Here is a 16,095-nt window from a genome sequence, read left to right as displayed (position 1 = left end):
ACGCACTGCCTCATCGTAGACTGACATGGAATATCTCAATGATGATATTGAGGTATAAGTATACCCTCTACTTGAATAAATGAACATGTTAAGGCAGCGATACGAATGATTTCATAGTACGTAAAAGTTCACACTAAAACATGCTTTTTTGACCTTAGTGTTAAAAAGTCCAGGTTAAATTCAGTAGAGATTAAATGTTAATTCTCCTAGAATGCATGCACTTTCTGTTAGATTAGCTCTGATTATTGCAATCGTGTAATGAAACAACGTCACTAAAGGAGCCCATACACCAAGCACGTTCTTAGACATTTCAACCACGTTCTGAAGAAAATGCAAAACGGGATGTAAACTTGCTTGAACGTGTAGTTTGGGTCAGAAAAAAAATCTACAATTTGATTGAATGACGTTCATAAACAGTTCGCGCTACGTGCAGCACGTTCCCATCCCGTCCTATCCCGTTGCCAGTCCGTCTTTATCCAGTTCAAATTGGGTCAATTTTCCCATTGTCCCCGTTGGTATTCGGTCTTTTCGTAACTCATAAGTTGTCTCCCATTCGGGTAGGTATCCCAAGTATCCCGGGTAAAAAGCGGTCCGTCTAAAATGCGTATATGACTCATTTCCGCGGATATGACCGAAAAGTGCGGATATGGACGAATACAGGCAATATCGACACTTTTTCTGCAATGTTTATTTTAATATTTCATAAAAAATACACAATATGTGTTAAATATGTTTGTATTGTCTCACAATATAACAATTTAATAGACATTATCATTTTTCCAACTCTTAATTCATATCCGCGAACATGACGAAGTGCCAGAAGATTGTTTTAGGGTTAATATTATGTTTTATAAGTGAATGTAACAGCTTTAATATTAAAATTAAACATATAGGTTTCGTATTTTAACTTATCGGGATATATGATATGAACTGAAATATTAACGAAAAATCTAAAATTTTACCGGGACATGCATTGCTTTTCAATAACAGCGCAACTATAATGGTTATAACCATTCTTGAAACATGTAGATGTAGCACTACAATATCCTGTGTTCATTTTAATAAATAAAATAACATGCATATTTTTACGTACCAATAAACAATAATATATAGTAACAATCCAATATAAGATATTTTTACCTTGCGTATTTAATACATATTGTGTATTCTTCATTAAACATTGAAACATTGCAGAAAAAGTGTCGATATTGCTTATATTCGTCCATATCCGCACTTTTCGGTCATATCCGCGGATATGATTCATATACGCATTTTAGACGGACCGCTCTTTACCCGGGATACTCGTGATACCTACCCAAATGGGAGACAACTTCTTAGTTACGAAAATCTCGAATACGGTTTCCAGTCAGACCAAGCCGTCCTCAGCCAGTTCGATCACGTTCGTACGCAGTTCTTTTTTATTCGTTGTGCAGTGGTAACTCGTTCAAAAGCAGTTCTCACTCCATCCTACTACGTTTTTCGTACGTTTAGGACGTAGTTGCAGCCACGTTCTGCACGCCGATTATAAAACCGACTACGTTCCTGTCAGTTCTCATTTGTGTTTCACGATTTGAGCCGACCAGACGTACATTTGTTCTTTCTCTGCCCAACAAAACATTATATTGCTGCTCTGCTTCTAACATGAATTGCACGAAGCCAACATTAAACAATAAACAGCTCCAAGATTGTCCGTGTTTCAACTTAATATCACAAATAGTGAATTTTGAGACAACGACCTCTATTTATATGCACATTGTCTGAACGTATTGTATTTACGGTTTGAACGTTGTAACAACTGCAACGAACGAGTACAACGTTCTTGGAACCTATTGCGAACTTCTTATAACGAGTACAACGTACTAAGAACTTACTTACAACTTATAGAAAGTGTTGCAAACGTTGTAAGAACTTATCTTTTAATTTCTATTTATTTACACGAAACAAAATCGTATTTGAGACGTAGTGCGGACGGGGTCGGTCTGTCTGAGAACGGATTGGACGGACTAGAAGCGGACTCGATCGATGTGGCATCGTACAGGTAATTTCGGTCCGATCGCGCTACGTTCTGGCACGTTTCTAACCCGACCTTAGTACGACCTCTCTGTTCTTAGTACGTCCATTCCGTTTCCAGTGCGTTGTTACTACGTTTAATTGTAGAACGGGATACTCGGGGGGAAAATTTTGAGTAGGCTCAAAGTTCTGAAACACTACTCCAGTTCAACCCAGTTCCAGGCCGTCCACAAAGTTCGAAGACAGTTCGTAACACGTTCCTACTACGATCACTCCGTTCTCACACAGTTCGAGTCCGTTTAGTCAATTTTTTCAGAACGTACTTCGAACGGGGTCGGTGTATCGAGGGTATATGGCAAGACAGAAATAAAGAACCAATTTCAGACATCACTTTTAAAACGTCTGTACCGTTAATGTCTGTACAAATAACAGCTAAGGAATGCCAAATTATGCAACAATACCATACAGTTATATGCATGGAAGTTATGCGGCTAAAGAGTTCATTTGTATTTGGACTTAAAATTACGGGGAGATTCATCCATGTTTGTTATTAATGTTTCTTATTGTAATAGCAAAACTCACACTCTTAAAACATGATGCAATAATAGACATGATGTAACAAACATACCATTCGAATAAAAAAAAAACACAAAAAAAACATACATGTTTGAAAATAAGCAATAACTAAACACACTCCTCAGTGCAAAATAGTTTAAATGCTGTTTACACGTGATCATTGTGGAATAATTTGAATACGTGTTGCATGTGTTTGGGGGGGGGGGGGGGAGGGGGCGTCTTATTTAAAGAGCTTGCATTTCGCATTTGTAAGATAGAGTGTTATACATAATCCACATGAATTCGCAATTAATAGTTAGAGAGTCGCCGCTGTATATTATTAATAAATATTTGTGTACAAGAATCAAAATTTCACGTTAAATCAATGAATTTCACATATTCATAGACGTTAACTGTTTTGCTGTTCGTTGTTTACAGAGATATGTAAATGTACTAATATTGATAAGCCTTACCTGTAAACGTTGTTGTCTTTTTGATTGTAGCTGGCGAACGCTAACAGCACTCCGAAACCCGGCCCAAGGGAGAAAAACACCTGCGTGGCAGCGTCGATCCACACCTGCAACAGAAAGATGCATGTGCGTAAAGTATCGTCCTTGATTAGCCTGTGCCAGTCCGCACAGGCTTATCCGGGATGAAACGTTCCCTATGCGTGGAAGATGCGCACGAACTGAACATTTAAGCATAGTCAAACAGATGAATAAAATGTTATCATCAAGAAGTGTGTACCTCTTTTTCCCCTACTGTATTGAATTAAGTTTAAAGCAGCTTCTTTAACTTCAAAAGAATAATTGAGTGTTGCGTTCAAATTGCTCCATCTTCTTACCTCCCTCCCTCCCTCCCTCCCTCCCTCCCTCCCTCCCTCCCTCCCTCCCTCCCTCCCTCCCTCCCTCCCTCCCTCCCTCCCTCCCTCCCTCCCTCCCTTCCGTTTTCATTATTCGGTGTTCTTATAAAATTTAAAAGATCCGAATGAAGCGTCTCATACTCACAAAACATGTTTAGCGCAAGTGCATAGTAACAACAGTAACAACAGTAACAACAGCATAATCCTGTTTTATTTTATTTGCTTTTGCTTGATTTTCGAAAGACATTTTATATACGAGTATAAATTGATGAGTATTGAGAATGACAACGTTTTTTAAGAATAACTTCTTCCAAAGTGAAACATAGCTAGTGTTCTTTTTAAATGTTCTTCTTCGGATAATTTACGTTTTAGTATTGACGGGCATTTTACATAGGTTCAGAAGTATACTGATGATGAAGTGAAAAAGCCGGATGCAAATATCAAAACATAAATCTTAAGTACTTCATATGTCTGTTTATATGAGTCGTGTTCTGAGAAAACTGGGCTTAATGCATGTGCGTTAAGTGTCATCCCAGATTAGCCTGTGCAGTCCGCACAGGTCAATCGGGGACGACACTTTCCGCCTAACCTTTATTGTCGGTAAAAAAGGACTTCCTTGAAACTCAAAATACCATAAAAGCGGAAAGTGTGGTCCCTAATCTCGGATGACACTTTACGCACATGCATTAAGCCCAGTTTTCTCAGAACAAGGCTCATATGGTTATGTTCTGAGTATCTATTTAAAAAAATTGCCTTTTTGCATACTGAAAGTCATAATAACTCGTGTTGGTCAAAACAATACATCGGGGGAATTCGGCAATAAATTGTTACATGATATAATAAATTGTGTTCACAGGTTTTGATTCAATAACCCAGATTTTTTAAAGGTTATTATATATAAATGTTCAATATTAATTATTGATATACCTTTACTGTAATGTGTTTACAAAACCGTTTGATAATATCATGCGTTGACATGTAGGAATTATCGAAGACATGTTATTCCGGTTACTGATTATGTATAAATATAAAAATCATATATACGCAAAATGTTCGTGTTTATACTCTATGATATTTAATTAATGTTGTTATATTGAAGACGTGCTTATTTTGTTCATAGATTAATTTTATCTTATGAACGATGGTTCTCTATTAGCCGCATTCAACTAAACTACATGCCTATTAATGCATGAGATACACGAACCTCTGAGGTTGCGAGTCTAGTGAGGTTCGGTTTCAAGTAGTATTCTACCCCCATGGCAGCTCCCGGAAGTGTGGCTCCCCGAACCAGAAGGATCGACAGGACCACGTAGGGAAACAAGGCCGTAAACCAGACCACCTGTATTATGAATATACCGATACTGTAATGTTCACTCATGCAAATTACGTGTCGGTTATGCAAATTATTTATACGATAAACTATATACGATCATTGGTACAAATAATTAAAAAAATACATAAATTTGCATTGCATAATATGTATCAGAAGATGACAATAACGCAATAATAATAATACTGCTAAATTAATAATAGTAATCATAAAAGTAACTGATTCTTATATCATAAACCATTTCAGGCGTCTCGACATTTTATAAGTTAGCGGCATTGTTTTACGAACATTAAAGCATAACTCAACACTTTCATTTTTTTAATTGCTTAACATATCCATTAACCCTTAAAGCGCTGGAGCTGAATTTTAAAGGCCTTTGCAAACAGTTTGGATCCAGATGAGACGCCACAGAACGTGGCGTCTCATCAGGATCCAAACTGTTTGCTATTCTGATAGTATTCTTTGAAAAAAAATCGAGAAAATGCTAATTTTAGAAATTCTGCAGACGACATTTTAGCAGACGACAAATTTCCCAGCATGCAAAGGGTTAAAAATGCGGCCCGTCGTTCTTATAAATTCGTTTCTAAACAATAACAGTATAAAAATCATAAATGAAGCTCTTACAGTTATGAACCACACAAGAGGGTGTTTTCCTCGTGTTGCATTTGCAAAGGGGCGTATGCGAATAGTATTTGATTTTCTTTTGCATGATATTGCGTTCTGATTACAAAGGATCAACAAAGATGTGTTTCAGTACGTTAATAGAAAAGCGCGCGTGTGCAATGAGTTAATTCATCCCGGTAGATGGTAGACGTAGCTATGCAGTTTGACACAAGCTCATGTCACAAGTAGAGCAACATTGTACCATCTTAATATTAAAACGCTTTTAATGACGAGTTGAACTTGATTGTAAAGATAAGACCTACGAAAAATGGGCCGTTTTTTATCATAGAAGAATTTTCATTCGGCAGTAATCTGAAATTATTGTATCTGTATCTATGAAATACTTGTGCCGATCGGAGCAATAAGTTGACATACATTATACTGCGCAACGAGGAATATATACTTATTGAGTACATGTTCGATTGAAAAAACGGCTTAATGATTTTGATCTTTTTATTTGTCAAGAGTTTTTTCTCATTTTAATATATATCATGGAATGGTGGATAAAATTGATCAATGTCGAGGAAACATAAATATATACTGTAATTGTCCATTTTCGAAATATTTATAGAATCAGTTGGAATTAGAATGTATGTACTCAATGAAATAGTAAAATTATAAGCAAACCGAAACAAGCACTAGTTGATGACATATTTTTTATGTAAAAAACCTTGTATATGATATATATAAATATTTTATTTATATGTTTACTAATATATACCGAACAATTTGATTGAATAAATAGAATTCGATCTGTACAGAAACTCCTAGTTATAATGTACCGTATACTGTTGTTTGATAGCATATACGTTTGTATGATATATACTGTGTATTCAACATCCGAGATAAAACATGCACCTGTTTGAAAATGTGTATGCGCTGTTTAAAATGCCCCTATAGAACATTCTAAGGCTTTAATACAAATATTATATCCGACATCATATTACCTTGCGTGCAAGTTATAGAACTATCGGAAAGTTTATTAAATACTACACATAAGGGCATGTGTAAAACTATCCAATATAAAAATAAAGTCAAACTCCAGAAATAGAATCAGAAGAGACATTATTGTTCGCTTTGTATTATTCAAGCAAATGACTAATTGCCTATTGAAAAACAAAACATACAATACGACATATAACATAAATTCATGATACAAGCTGGCACATTGCCTTGGACGGTCGTTTGCTCTATTCTCATGTCTAACTTTTACTTAATTAATCTTGATGACTGTGCAATGAATTAAACCAACATCTACATGCACTAGTTGACAGTCTGTTAAAACATTCGTGACAACTTAAGTAACGCACGTACATCAAACAACAATATCGTGCCAAGTTTTCATTACTCACCACACTATCATGTAGACTTAATGAGTGTACATTAACATTTAGATGTTGTCAGCCAAAGATATGTTTTCATCCAATATTAAACGTAAGTGCGACCTCATTCCAGCGTAATCATTACTTCTTCGATATATCACTTTTGTGAAACACTACAGATTTGATGGGATTTCATTACATAATGGACGAAGGATATACACAAAAGTTCATTTACTTGTTTTGAATTCTGTATTTACTTCCATTTAATGCGATTCTTCTTCACAAACAAAATTAGTAGTATCGACAAAAGTTTCTCCGGTACACCAGGCATTCGTTGTAAATAGGTCGTTTTCTGAGAAAACTGGGCTTAATGCATGTGTGTAAAGTGTCATCCCAGATAAGCCTGTGAAGTCCTGTGAAGTCCGCACATGCTAATCAGGGACGACACTTTCCGCTTTTATGGTATTTTTAGTTTCGAGGAAGTACCTCCTAACTGCACAGGCTAATTTGGGATGACACTTTACGCACATGCATTAAGCCCAGTTTTCTCAGAACACGACTCATTAATAGTTAATGCCCCATTGTCATGTCATTCAATAAAACTATTAGTATACACATGAATACTCATTCCGTTTCATTGACCGACATATCTGATAGAAACACAAATGTTGATGGTTAACGTGCCTGTGCATTTTATACACATTATTTAACCGATAAATAGAAAGGTCTTTGTCAGAAAAGTGAAATCAAGATGAAAATGTATTGTATTCGTCCAGAAATATTTATAGACGCTAATGGACATCTTCTTTGTGAATGCAAACATAATGTATTTGCTATCAGACTGTGTTTAGCGTCTATTCAAATGGACCCCTTCGAAATCGAAGTAACAAAATATTTTGGCTTCCGTGCTTAAGCGGGGATCATTCTTTTTTATGATCCGATAGATCGTAGAGAGACATGACGTCATAAACAAGATGTACAGCTTTTCCAATGAATAGAAGCATTTCGACAGCGAATCGGTCGTTACTGACTACATTTGCTAGGTTGATAGTAGATAAAATTTGTGAGCCTAGACGTTAAGCAATCTGATCATGCAAACACGGCCATGCGACAAGTCAATCGTGTAAGTTAAATGCGTTAACGTCTGAATCGCGCAAGATGGTGCTAATGGAAGTTGCAGACATGATTTCACTGACGCCGCAGTTTTAGAAATTACTACGAATACAAAGCTTGACAATCTCAAAGGGAAACAATTGTTGTTATTGTTTTATAAACACACACGATCCACTGTGGTTTACCAAGAAATACTAAATTTTAAGAAGCAATTAAGTAATTATCGAATTCTTGTAGCAAAAAGTGCTGATGGTACACGAAACGGTTAAATCTACGTAACATTTCATAAAAGGATGGGCGGACGGAATGGATATAATCTTATGACTAAAACACAACAACAACAGTAAAATAAAAAACAATTAATCTAAATTATATTACAAATGGTGTGTACTAAAACCATTACCTTTCCAGAGGTGTGTATTCCTTTCCACAAGCTGAAGTAGCAAATTAGATAAACACCGAGAAGACATAACATGAGCTGCCAGTTTATTTGACCAACTGCAAATATCCCACCACTCTTGTGCAACTGTAACATACCTCGCCTGAAATTAAACTTTCATATTAGTATAGTTTCGTTCATACACAATTCACTATATGGTTAAATTGTGACTTCATGTATAAGATTGATAAGATTACGTGTCATGTTCTCGACAAGTATGAATTGGCGTAACGTATTTGAAAATAAATCTGAGAATTAAATGTACACATCTTGATTTGAGATACGTTATAGAGAAAATTCCATTGACAGCGTTTGAAATTCAATTCTTGCTTATGCTGAGTTGACCTTAAATCTTTTAAAAAGGATTTTCTAAAGCTACATACTCAAAGTATTCGTTCGCTGGCGACGTTCGTAACACTTTTACTACAGTTCCATTGACCGTCTGGTTTAAAAAAGTTTCATTGTCCCCCTCATGAGGCGGATCTGCCATGCCCTCGAAACAGAGTGGCGTATTCCAATCGTTATCGCACCTTTCCCAAGGCAGTGTCTTTGTAAATGAGGCAAAGAAGAAATGAAGGGCCCATGCTATGACGACGTTGTAGAAAAAGTCTGTATAGAAGGCAATTAGGACTACCGCCCAGCCAATACCTGTCATCAAAGAAAGTGATACAATAACATGAAGTTACTCACAATTTCGGATTGCCTACATGGTTTATAGCCATAAATATATATATATATATATATATATATATATATATATATATATATATATATATATATATATATATATATATATATATATATATATGTATAATCATTAAAACTAAATGCGTGTTTATTCTATATTAATCTAATTTATAACTGGCATGAAAACATAAATAGTGCAGTTTTTACATACGTTTGGAAATACTATTTAATTGATAAGACAATAGCCTTAAATTCAAACTGAATTAAACAAACGGCTTATTTGAAACACTCTCTGGCGAACGTCAGAATCATTATAAGTCAAACCTTTAAATAGCGGACAGATTCGTCCCCAACATGTAATGGCCCCTGTTCTGTAAAACTGCCCCAGCGCAAGTTCCATAAAGAAAAGAGGCACCCCACCAAATACTAGCATAAGTCCGTATGGAATTAAAAAGGCACCTGAAATGGAGTTACGACAGTTACATATATTAGACACCATTAGGCATGCTGTAACTATAGTCAGACAAAATTGTACTAGTTCTTATATACATCAAACAATAACCAAACAAGATAGGCCTTAATAAATATAAACAACTAATTTTAAATAAACTTTTTCATTTGACGACTGCATTGAAGTATATTAAGAAGGCCAAATAGTTAGCGACTAAAACAGATAGACCGTAACAAATATCATAACAATGACATGTTTGTTAATTAAAAAAGCAAACATAAAAATTTGAAATGAGCTAAAACAAACACTTGATGTTTCATAGTGAAACGTACCCCCGCCGTTCTTGTAGCACAGGAACGGGAATCGCCACACGTTGGCCAGATCCACCGCAAAGCCTATCACAGATAACAAGAAGTCGATTTTCTTGCTCCAGGTCTCTCTTTCCTCGCCCTGGTTTTCATCGTTCTCCATCACAATATGCGTTATATGATTGATCTCAATCTCTTCCGTCCCTGTAAGCAGCGATTGTAGGCAATGAACCGTGATTTTTTGCATAATAATTATATTCACCTGTTAGAAATATACCTGTTTTGGAGGCTTCATTATGCTCGTGTGTTTTCCTACTATCATAAATAACCATAAGTATGATACATTCGCTAACATATTCTGTAGATAATTATTACTTATACGTTGCAGAAACAGAAATGTTAAACAATAAGTCAATCCTTACGTTCTGTTCATTATTAACGCTTATACGCATATCGTTGAAACGAAAATATTAGATATCGAAGCAAAGATATGTATCTAAACAGTTCAATTTCAAGACTACCGGTCGGTTCTAATACGTTTGTATTTGTTCAAAATGCAAACAAATATATCAAACGTTATGGTTGGCTGTTGTATTAAAATAATAAACTTCAGACATGATTATACGCAAAACTGATTATTTAACGAAAATACATTTTATTAGCATCGTTCGACACGGAAAATTGCGTCATTGTATATACATACGCATACACGCACACACGAATGCGTGCGCGCTCAAACACATACACGATTTATTTTAAGACAAACATGTCGCATTCTATGTTGCACTTCTTTTTTTAACTTTGTTTAAATACAATTATATTTTTAGAAGTCGGTAAATGTTGCTTAAAATAAAGTAGAGCTTCTGGTTTTGCAACTAAGTACGAATCTACCATTAATTGTACATAAAATGCCTTTCAAAACATATGCAAACAACTAGTTCATTGCATTTAATTATTTTGACACCCAAACTTTACAGTATTGTCCTGCAAAACATATTCATGCTAATCTATAGTCGATCTAACAGACATAATTTAGACAACTGGCGTTCGTCAATGTCTATAAAAACTGTGGACTAAAATAAAATGCTTATCGATGAAGCTGGTTTAACTAAATAAAATGCATACTGTTGAAATCTTGAAAGAAAAACTCTTGGAACAGATGGAAGAAGATTGCTGTTTCAAATAAACTTTCGATAACTGACTTCATAAATAATTAAGTTGCTGTTGTTCTTTTTCTATTTAGTGTAGTGCAACCTTCTAAAAATGATACTCGTCATTAAAGGGGCCTTTTCACAGATTTTGGCATGTTTTGAAGCTTGTCAGTAAATGCTTTATATTGATAAATGTAAACATTGGATCTAAAAAGCTCCAGTAAAAAAAATCAAAAATAAAATTACAAAAAGGAAAAAAAAGTAGCCGGCAGCAGGACTCGAATCAGTGATCCCCGGAGTCCTGGAGAAAAAATCAATTAGCCCGCTCGGCCATCCTGCCAAGTATGCGTTAGAGACGCATTTATACCTTATATAAGCAATCTTCGTAGTTTCACAAAATTAAACGACAACAACAGAACTCTCGAAATTATTCAATCGTTTCGCGTTGCAACACTTTATAATTTTCTGGTTTTCTAATTGTCAAACGATGCATATAATGGCTATATTAGACCATGGTAAATGTTCAGTATTACGGTTTCCTCAAAAATATCATAACTAAAACGAAAATTTGCGAATCTGAAAAAACTTTTTTCAATTTTGTCAATTTACCAAAACGTGAAAAGATCCCTTTAAAGGGATCTTTTCACGCTTTGGTAAATTGACAAAATTGAAAAATAATGTTTCAGATTCGTAAGTTTTCGTTTTAGTTATGATATTTGTGAGGAAACAGTAATACTGAACATTAACCATGCTCTAATATAGCCATTATATGCATCTTTTGACGATTTTAAAACCTAAAAATTATAAAGCGTTGCAACGCGAAACGATTGAATAATTTGGAGAGTTCTGTTTTTGTCGTTAAATTTTGTGAAACTACGAAGATTGCTTATATAAGGTATAAAATACGTCAAATATGTGTACTCGGCGGAATAGCTCAGTTGGCTAAAGCGTTTTTACTTCAGGATTCTGGCAGGACTCCAGGGGTCACTGGTTCGAAACCTGCTCCGGGCAATGTTCTTTTCCTTTTTTTAATTTTTTTCTTGATTTTTTACTGGAGCTTTTACGATCCAATGTTTACATTTATCAATATAAAGCATTAAATGAATAAGTTAAAAAAATGCCAAAATCTGTGAAAAGGCCCCTTTAATATGCTAATCGCCCGACGTTGAAACTTAAACCAATGGACTTAAATTTTATAGGTCACATTTTCGTCTTTTGTTCAAAATGGGTTACATAATCTTTTGGATTATGCGGTCATGTGATTTTGTTTACCCTTGCTAATATGATTGTAAACTCACAGTAAACACAGTCTTTGATTGACAAATATTCCCTGGTCAATTGCATATGTCCCTTTGCGTACTTGTGAGTGCTCGTTCAGACCAAGCGATCGATTGCAAATGTACTAGTTTTAAAAAGCCAATCATCGTTCGCGTGCCATCGAGAATAGTGATGGTGATGACGATAGTGACGAAACACGAATTGTAAGTTAGGCTAACAGTTCGTTTAGGAACGATAGTATGGCCAACAAGTTTGCATAATGAAGCGACCAGAATTTATATTAGCCCAAACAAGGTAGCCTAATGTGCTTACATATTATTTAACGACCTTAAATCTTTAATGGTCTTTAGCAAATTTGATATGTGGCATTTTTTACAAGATCACATCTGGAGGCCCAATATTCCCTTATATAAATGAGATATAATGATCTTGTAGATTTTTGATCGGCCTTGCGACGGCGAGGTCCTGTTTTCAGGTACAGCGTTCATACGATCAGTTGATAAAACGAATAAGAGTTCCTTATAAGAACCTAGGCTTTAGTTTCAATGGATCTAAATAGTGTAAGAAAAGACTTGAACCATACAGTATCGAACGTGTACAAATCTGAATGTTACCACTGACTTGATTGACAGTGCGTTAAGCAATAATGTTGTACAGGTTAATGTATTATCTCCAATAACTTCCATGTGAATTCTGTCCTATCTACAGTCGCATGCAACCTAGTAAGACAATGCAATATTTCTTATGCCCAAACATTATCATTAATTGCAATTAATTGCTCCGATTCAAGTTTCTTATTAATCATTAAATGTAATTCTTTAATTTGATTAGTAATTTACTGCCAATGCATGCATTGCCAAGACTGTCTAAATGACGCAACTCATTTATTGATTTGTTGATTATTGTATTATGAAATGGACATGATTGAATGTAATTAACTGGGTATAAATTTCAGTAATAATTTATAGTATCACATAATGTATTCTATTAGTATTTAATTTAGTGAAATGTTTGGCAAGTGTGCTGACGCGCCTGCCAAAAGACATATAGACGTAATAGGAGAGTTATTACATTGGCTACTTTTAAGTTACAGTAATATTACCGAAAAGAACAATATATTTTATAGCTGATATTTCTTGTGTAAATATAGTTTTATCCATGATCGACTAATATGTAAATATTTAGGTACAGTGTGTATCCGTTCAAATTGTTAAGATTATTGCTAACCAGACTGCTCTAGATAAACACACAGACCAATAAAAAGATTTGTATTAGAAACAGAGAAATAGGTTCAATTACTTCATGGATAAACCTATGGTTGCTGCTTATCATGCTATGAATACCTTGCTTAAGTGGTATCAAGATGTTTATTACCTGAATGTATAATTCTATAAAACATGCAGGAATATATATATACATATATATATATATGCCTGACCCGGTTTTCCCAAAGAGAGGCTCATTTGATCATATTATTATCCAACAAACGTCATATGTCTACATAGATTTAAAAGACAGATAGTTTCACTTCATTTAATTTATTGAAATGAAGGACTAAACGATGATAAGAAGAGCTTTTCTGATGATGATGCACATGGGGTTGCAATTTTTCTCTGTTCCGCATTTTGTAATTATAACAGTTGATCAATTAATGTAGAAATCAACCATTATATAAATCACTACGATACACAAAACATACACAACGCGACAATCATATGAACACCGCTTTTAAGTTGTTTTACTACCACGTGCTAAGACATGTTAAACGTTGGAATTTATACGTTTTGAGTAGAGAACTATATATACACCTGGTGAATGATCGTTTATCATACACATAAGATACATCATATTTATATTTTATGTTGAATATAAATTGCTGAACTTATCAATCAAGTGCATATTTTGGGTTGGAGTAGTGCAATGTACTACAATTTGATTTTCTAATACAACGTTCGTGCTCATAGAAAAGTAATTCGGTGTTGATTTAGCAGATTAGATCGAGAAATGCGTAATATGCGTCATTAAAATACTTAACCAAAATATAAACGATGAGGTTGATAACAAAAGATATGTGAACGGATGATTGTTATGTCATTATCTTAAGTATTGTATGTGTGTACTTATTATACCATTGTATTGGTGGCATACTTTGATATGATTATACATCGATTGATTATTGTTTATCTTTATGTGATGGCTATCTCTTTTTTGCAAGTAACGAAACTGAACGTTCACAGGAGATGTAAATGAGCTGATACTAAGGTTTCGGCATCCTGTGTTGATTTTACGAAAATAGCAGCAAGCTTGTAATGCTTTAAGTTGTTTTTTTACGATAACAAAACAGTAAATGACAGAAAAATGTGATATTAACGCGTTTTTCTGACAAACTACTTTTCTCTAGTACCACAATTATTGGTAGATATGATATCACAACGTTTCCTTACAGCACATAAATAATATGTTTGATAAAGGTACAGGTTTTTAACAGTCTTGGCTATGCCGTTATCTTTCAACTTTGCAAACAGCTGTTTATGAAAACTAATACTTAAAAACCTTCAAGTTTTAGCAATCCTTCAAACAAAAAGAACCCCTAATAAAGGCGAACGTCTTAATGGCACACCATTCGCCTGTCAAATGTAATTTAAAATAATATAAACATACTAATCTTTATCGCAACGATGAGTCGGATCAATAACAAAATCAACAAATCGGATCTATGACATCGTACATTCTCGAACATTTCTAGATCTGCCACAGTCAAGTCTGTAATAACACGTTACGCACATGGACTAAGCCCAGAGTTTCTAGAGCGCGGCTAACATATTAAATACATATCCCCATTAAAAAAACAGAGAGACTAACAAACAAACGTCCAAAATACACAAACGTGTTACTAGTTGATGTCACCAAATTGATGTAAAAGGGGTCGTGCTATTAATATTAAACTAAATCTATGAAAAACCCAACATTGAATAGACTACTGTTTCGTAAGGGCCTATGTAATTACAAAAGAGCCATCCGGCTTTATTCAAGTGGGACAAACCAATACAGATTTAAACTTGACATTGTCAGGGGATAGATCGTACGCAAGTGACTGGTGTGATGTTAGTGAGCAAAATATAATATGGTGCTCAAAATGGCGGCCAACGACTAATTTTATATGTTTTCGTCCGAACTGTTGAAAGGTTCTTACATTAACCATACTTATACGACATGATACTTATGGATAGAACGATCTACTTATATTAATTTGTATAATTAATCTAGATGCATAATCAATATATCAAAAGTTATTGAAAATGTATTCGCAATTGTCTGATTGTTTACGATTGACAAGGTTCATTGTATGTGCATTTTAGCTCATAATGTAAGGTTTTCTCAGCAATTTTAGGTTGGAAAGGTTGACAAAATATTATCATAGTTTACCTTTCACGAACACAAAGATGCTTTCAACAGGCAATCGAAATATATGCATCAAAATTCGAAAATTTACCCCTATTTTCATAACTGGTGGGCACAGTAAACCCATTTTCCGTAACTGGTTAACTGGTATTTATGCAAAGTCTGCAGACACAAATAGAAAGAAAGAAAACCGAATAAAATACGCATGTTGAGGTTTGATTTATTAATAAGTGACGTGTTACTATTACTTGTGGAGATACACTAAAATGAACAGTAACATACAGGGGCAATGGGATTTTTTTTCAATACACGTGCGGACGTATTGCGTTCTTGTGCGTACGATTTGTTCATGCTCACGAATAGCTTTCACGTGCGCACATACATATGATATATTGTATACGTGACAACATATTCACTTTTTCGAGCGCAAGTACTTATTGACCAATATATTTTTTGTACACAATAAATTCAATTAACAATTTGTATGGCGGGTGGGGAAAAGAATATTGATGCTGGATTTGTGA

The 16,095-nt window shown here is 34.7% G+C and overlaps 1 protein-coding gene across 1 annotated transcript in view; it reads right to left on the bottom strand.

Annotated features, from left to right (window-relative positions):
- The window catches only part of LOC127834304 (sodium-dependent dopamine transporter-like), a 46,367-nt gene that overhangs the window by 13,993 nt on the left and 16,279 nt on the right, over nt 1–16,095 (bottom strand). The window contains exons 3-8 of the mRNA XM_052360040.1: nt 9,765–9,944; nt 9,306–9,440; nt 8,678–8,942; nt 8,259–8,397; nt 4,632–4,766; nt 3,039–3,142 (exon numbers count right to left, since the gene is read on the bottom strand). Coding sequence (XP_052216000.1) covers nt 3,039–3,142; nt 4,632–4,766; nt 8,259–8,397; nt 8,678–8,942; nt 9,306–9,440; nt 9,765–9,944 — 958 coding nt within the window. The remainder of the gene's footprint in view (nt 1–3,038; nt 3,143–4,631; nt 4,767–8,258; nt 8,398–8,677; nt 8,943–9,305; nt 9,441–9,764; nt 9,945–16,095) is intronic.

Source organism: Dreissena polymorpha, chromosome 1 (assembly GCF_020536995.1).
Source record: "Dreissena polymorpha isolate Duluth1 chromosome 1, UMN_Dpol_1.0, whole genome shotgun sequence".
NCBI classification, from domain to species: domain Eukaryota; kingdom Metazoa; phylum Mollusca; class Bivalvia; order Myida; family Dreissenidae; genus Dreissena; species Dreissena polymorpha.
This window is presented reverse-complemented; position numbering and strand designations above follow the sequence as displayed.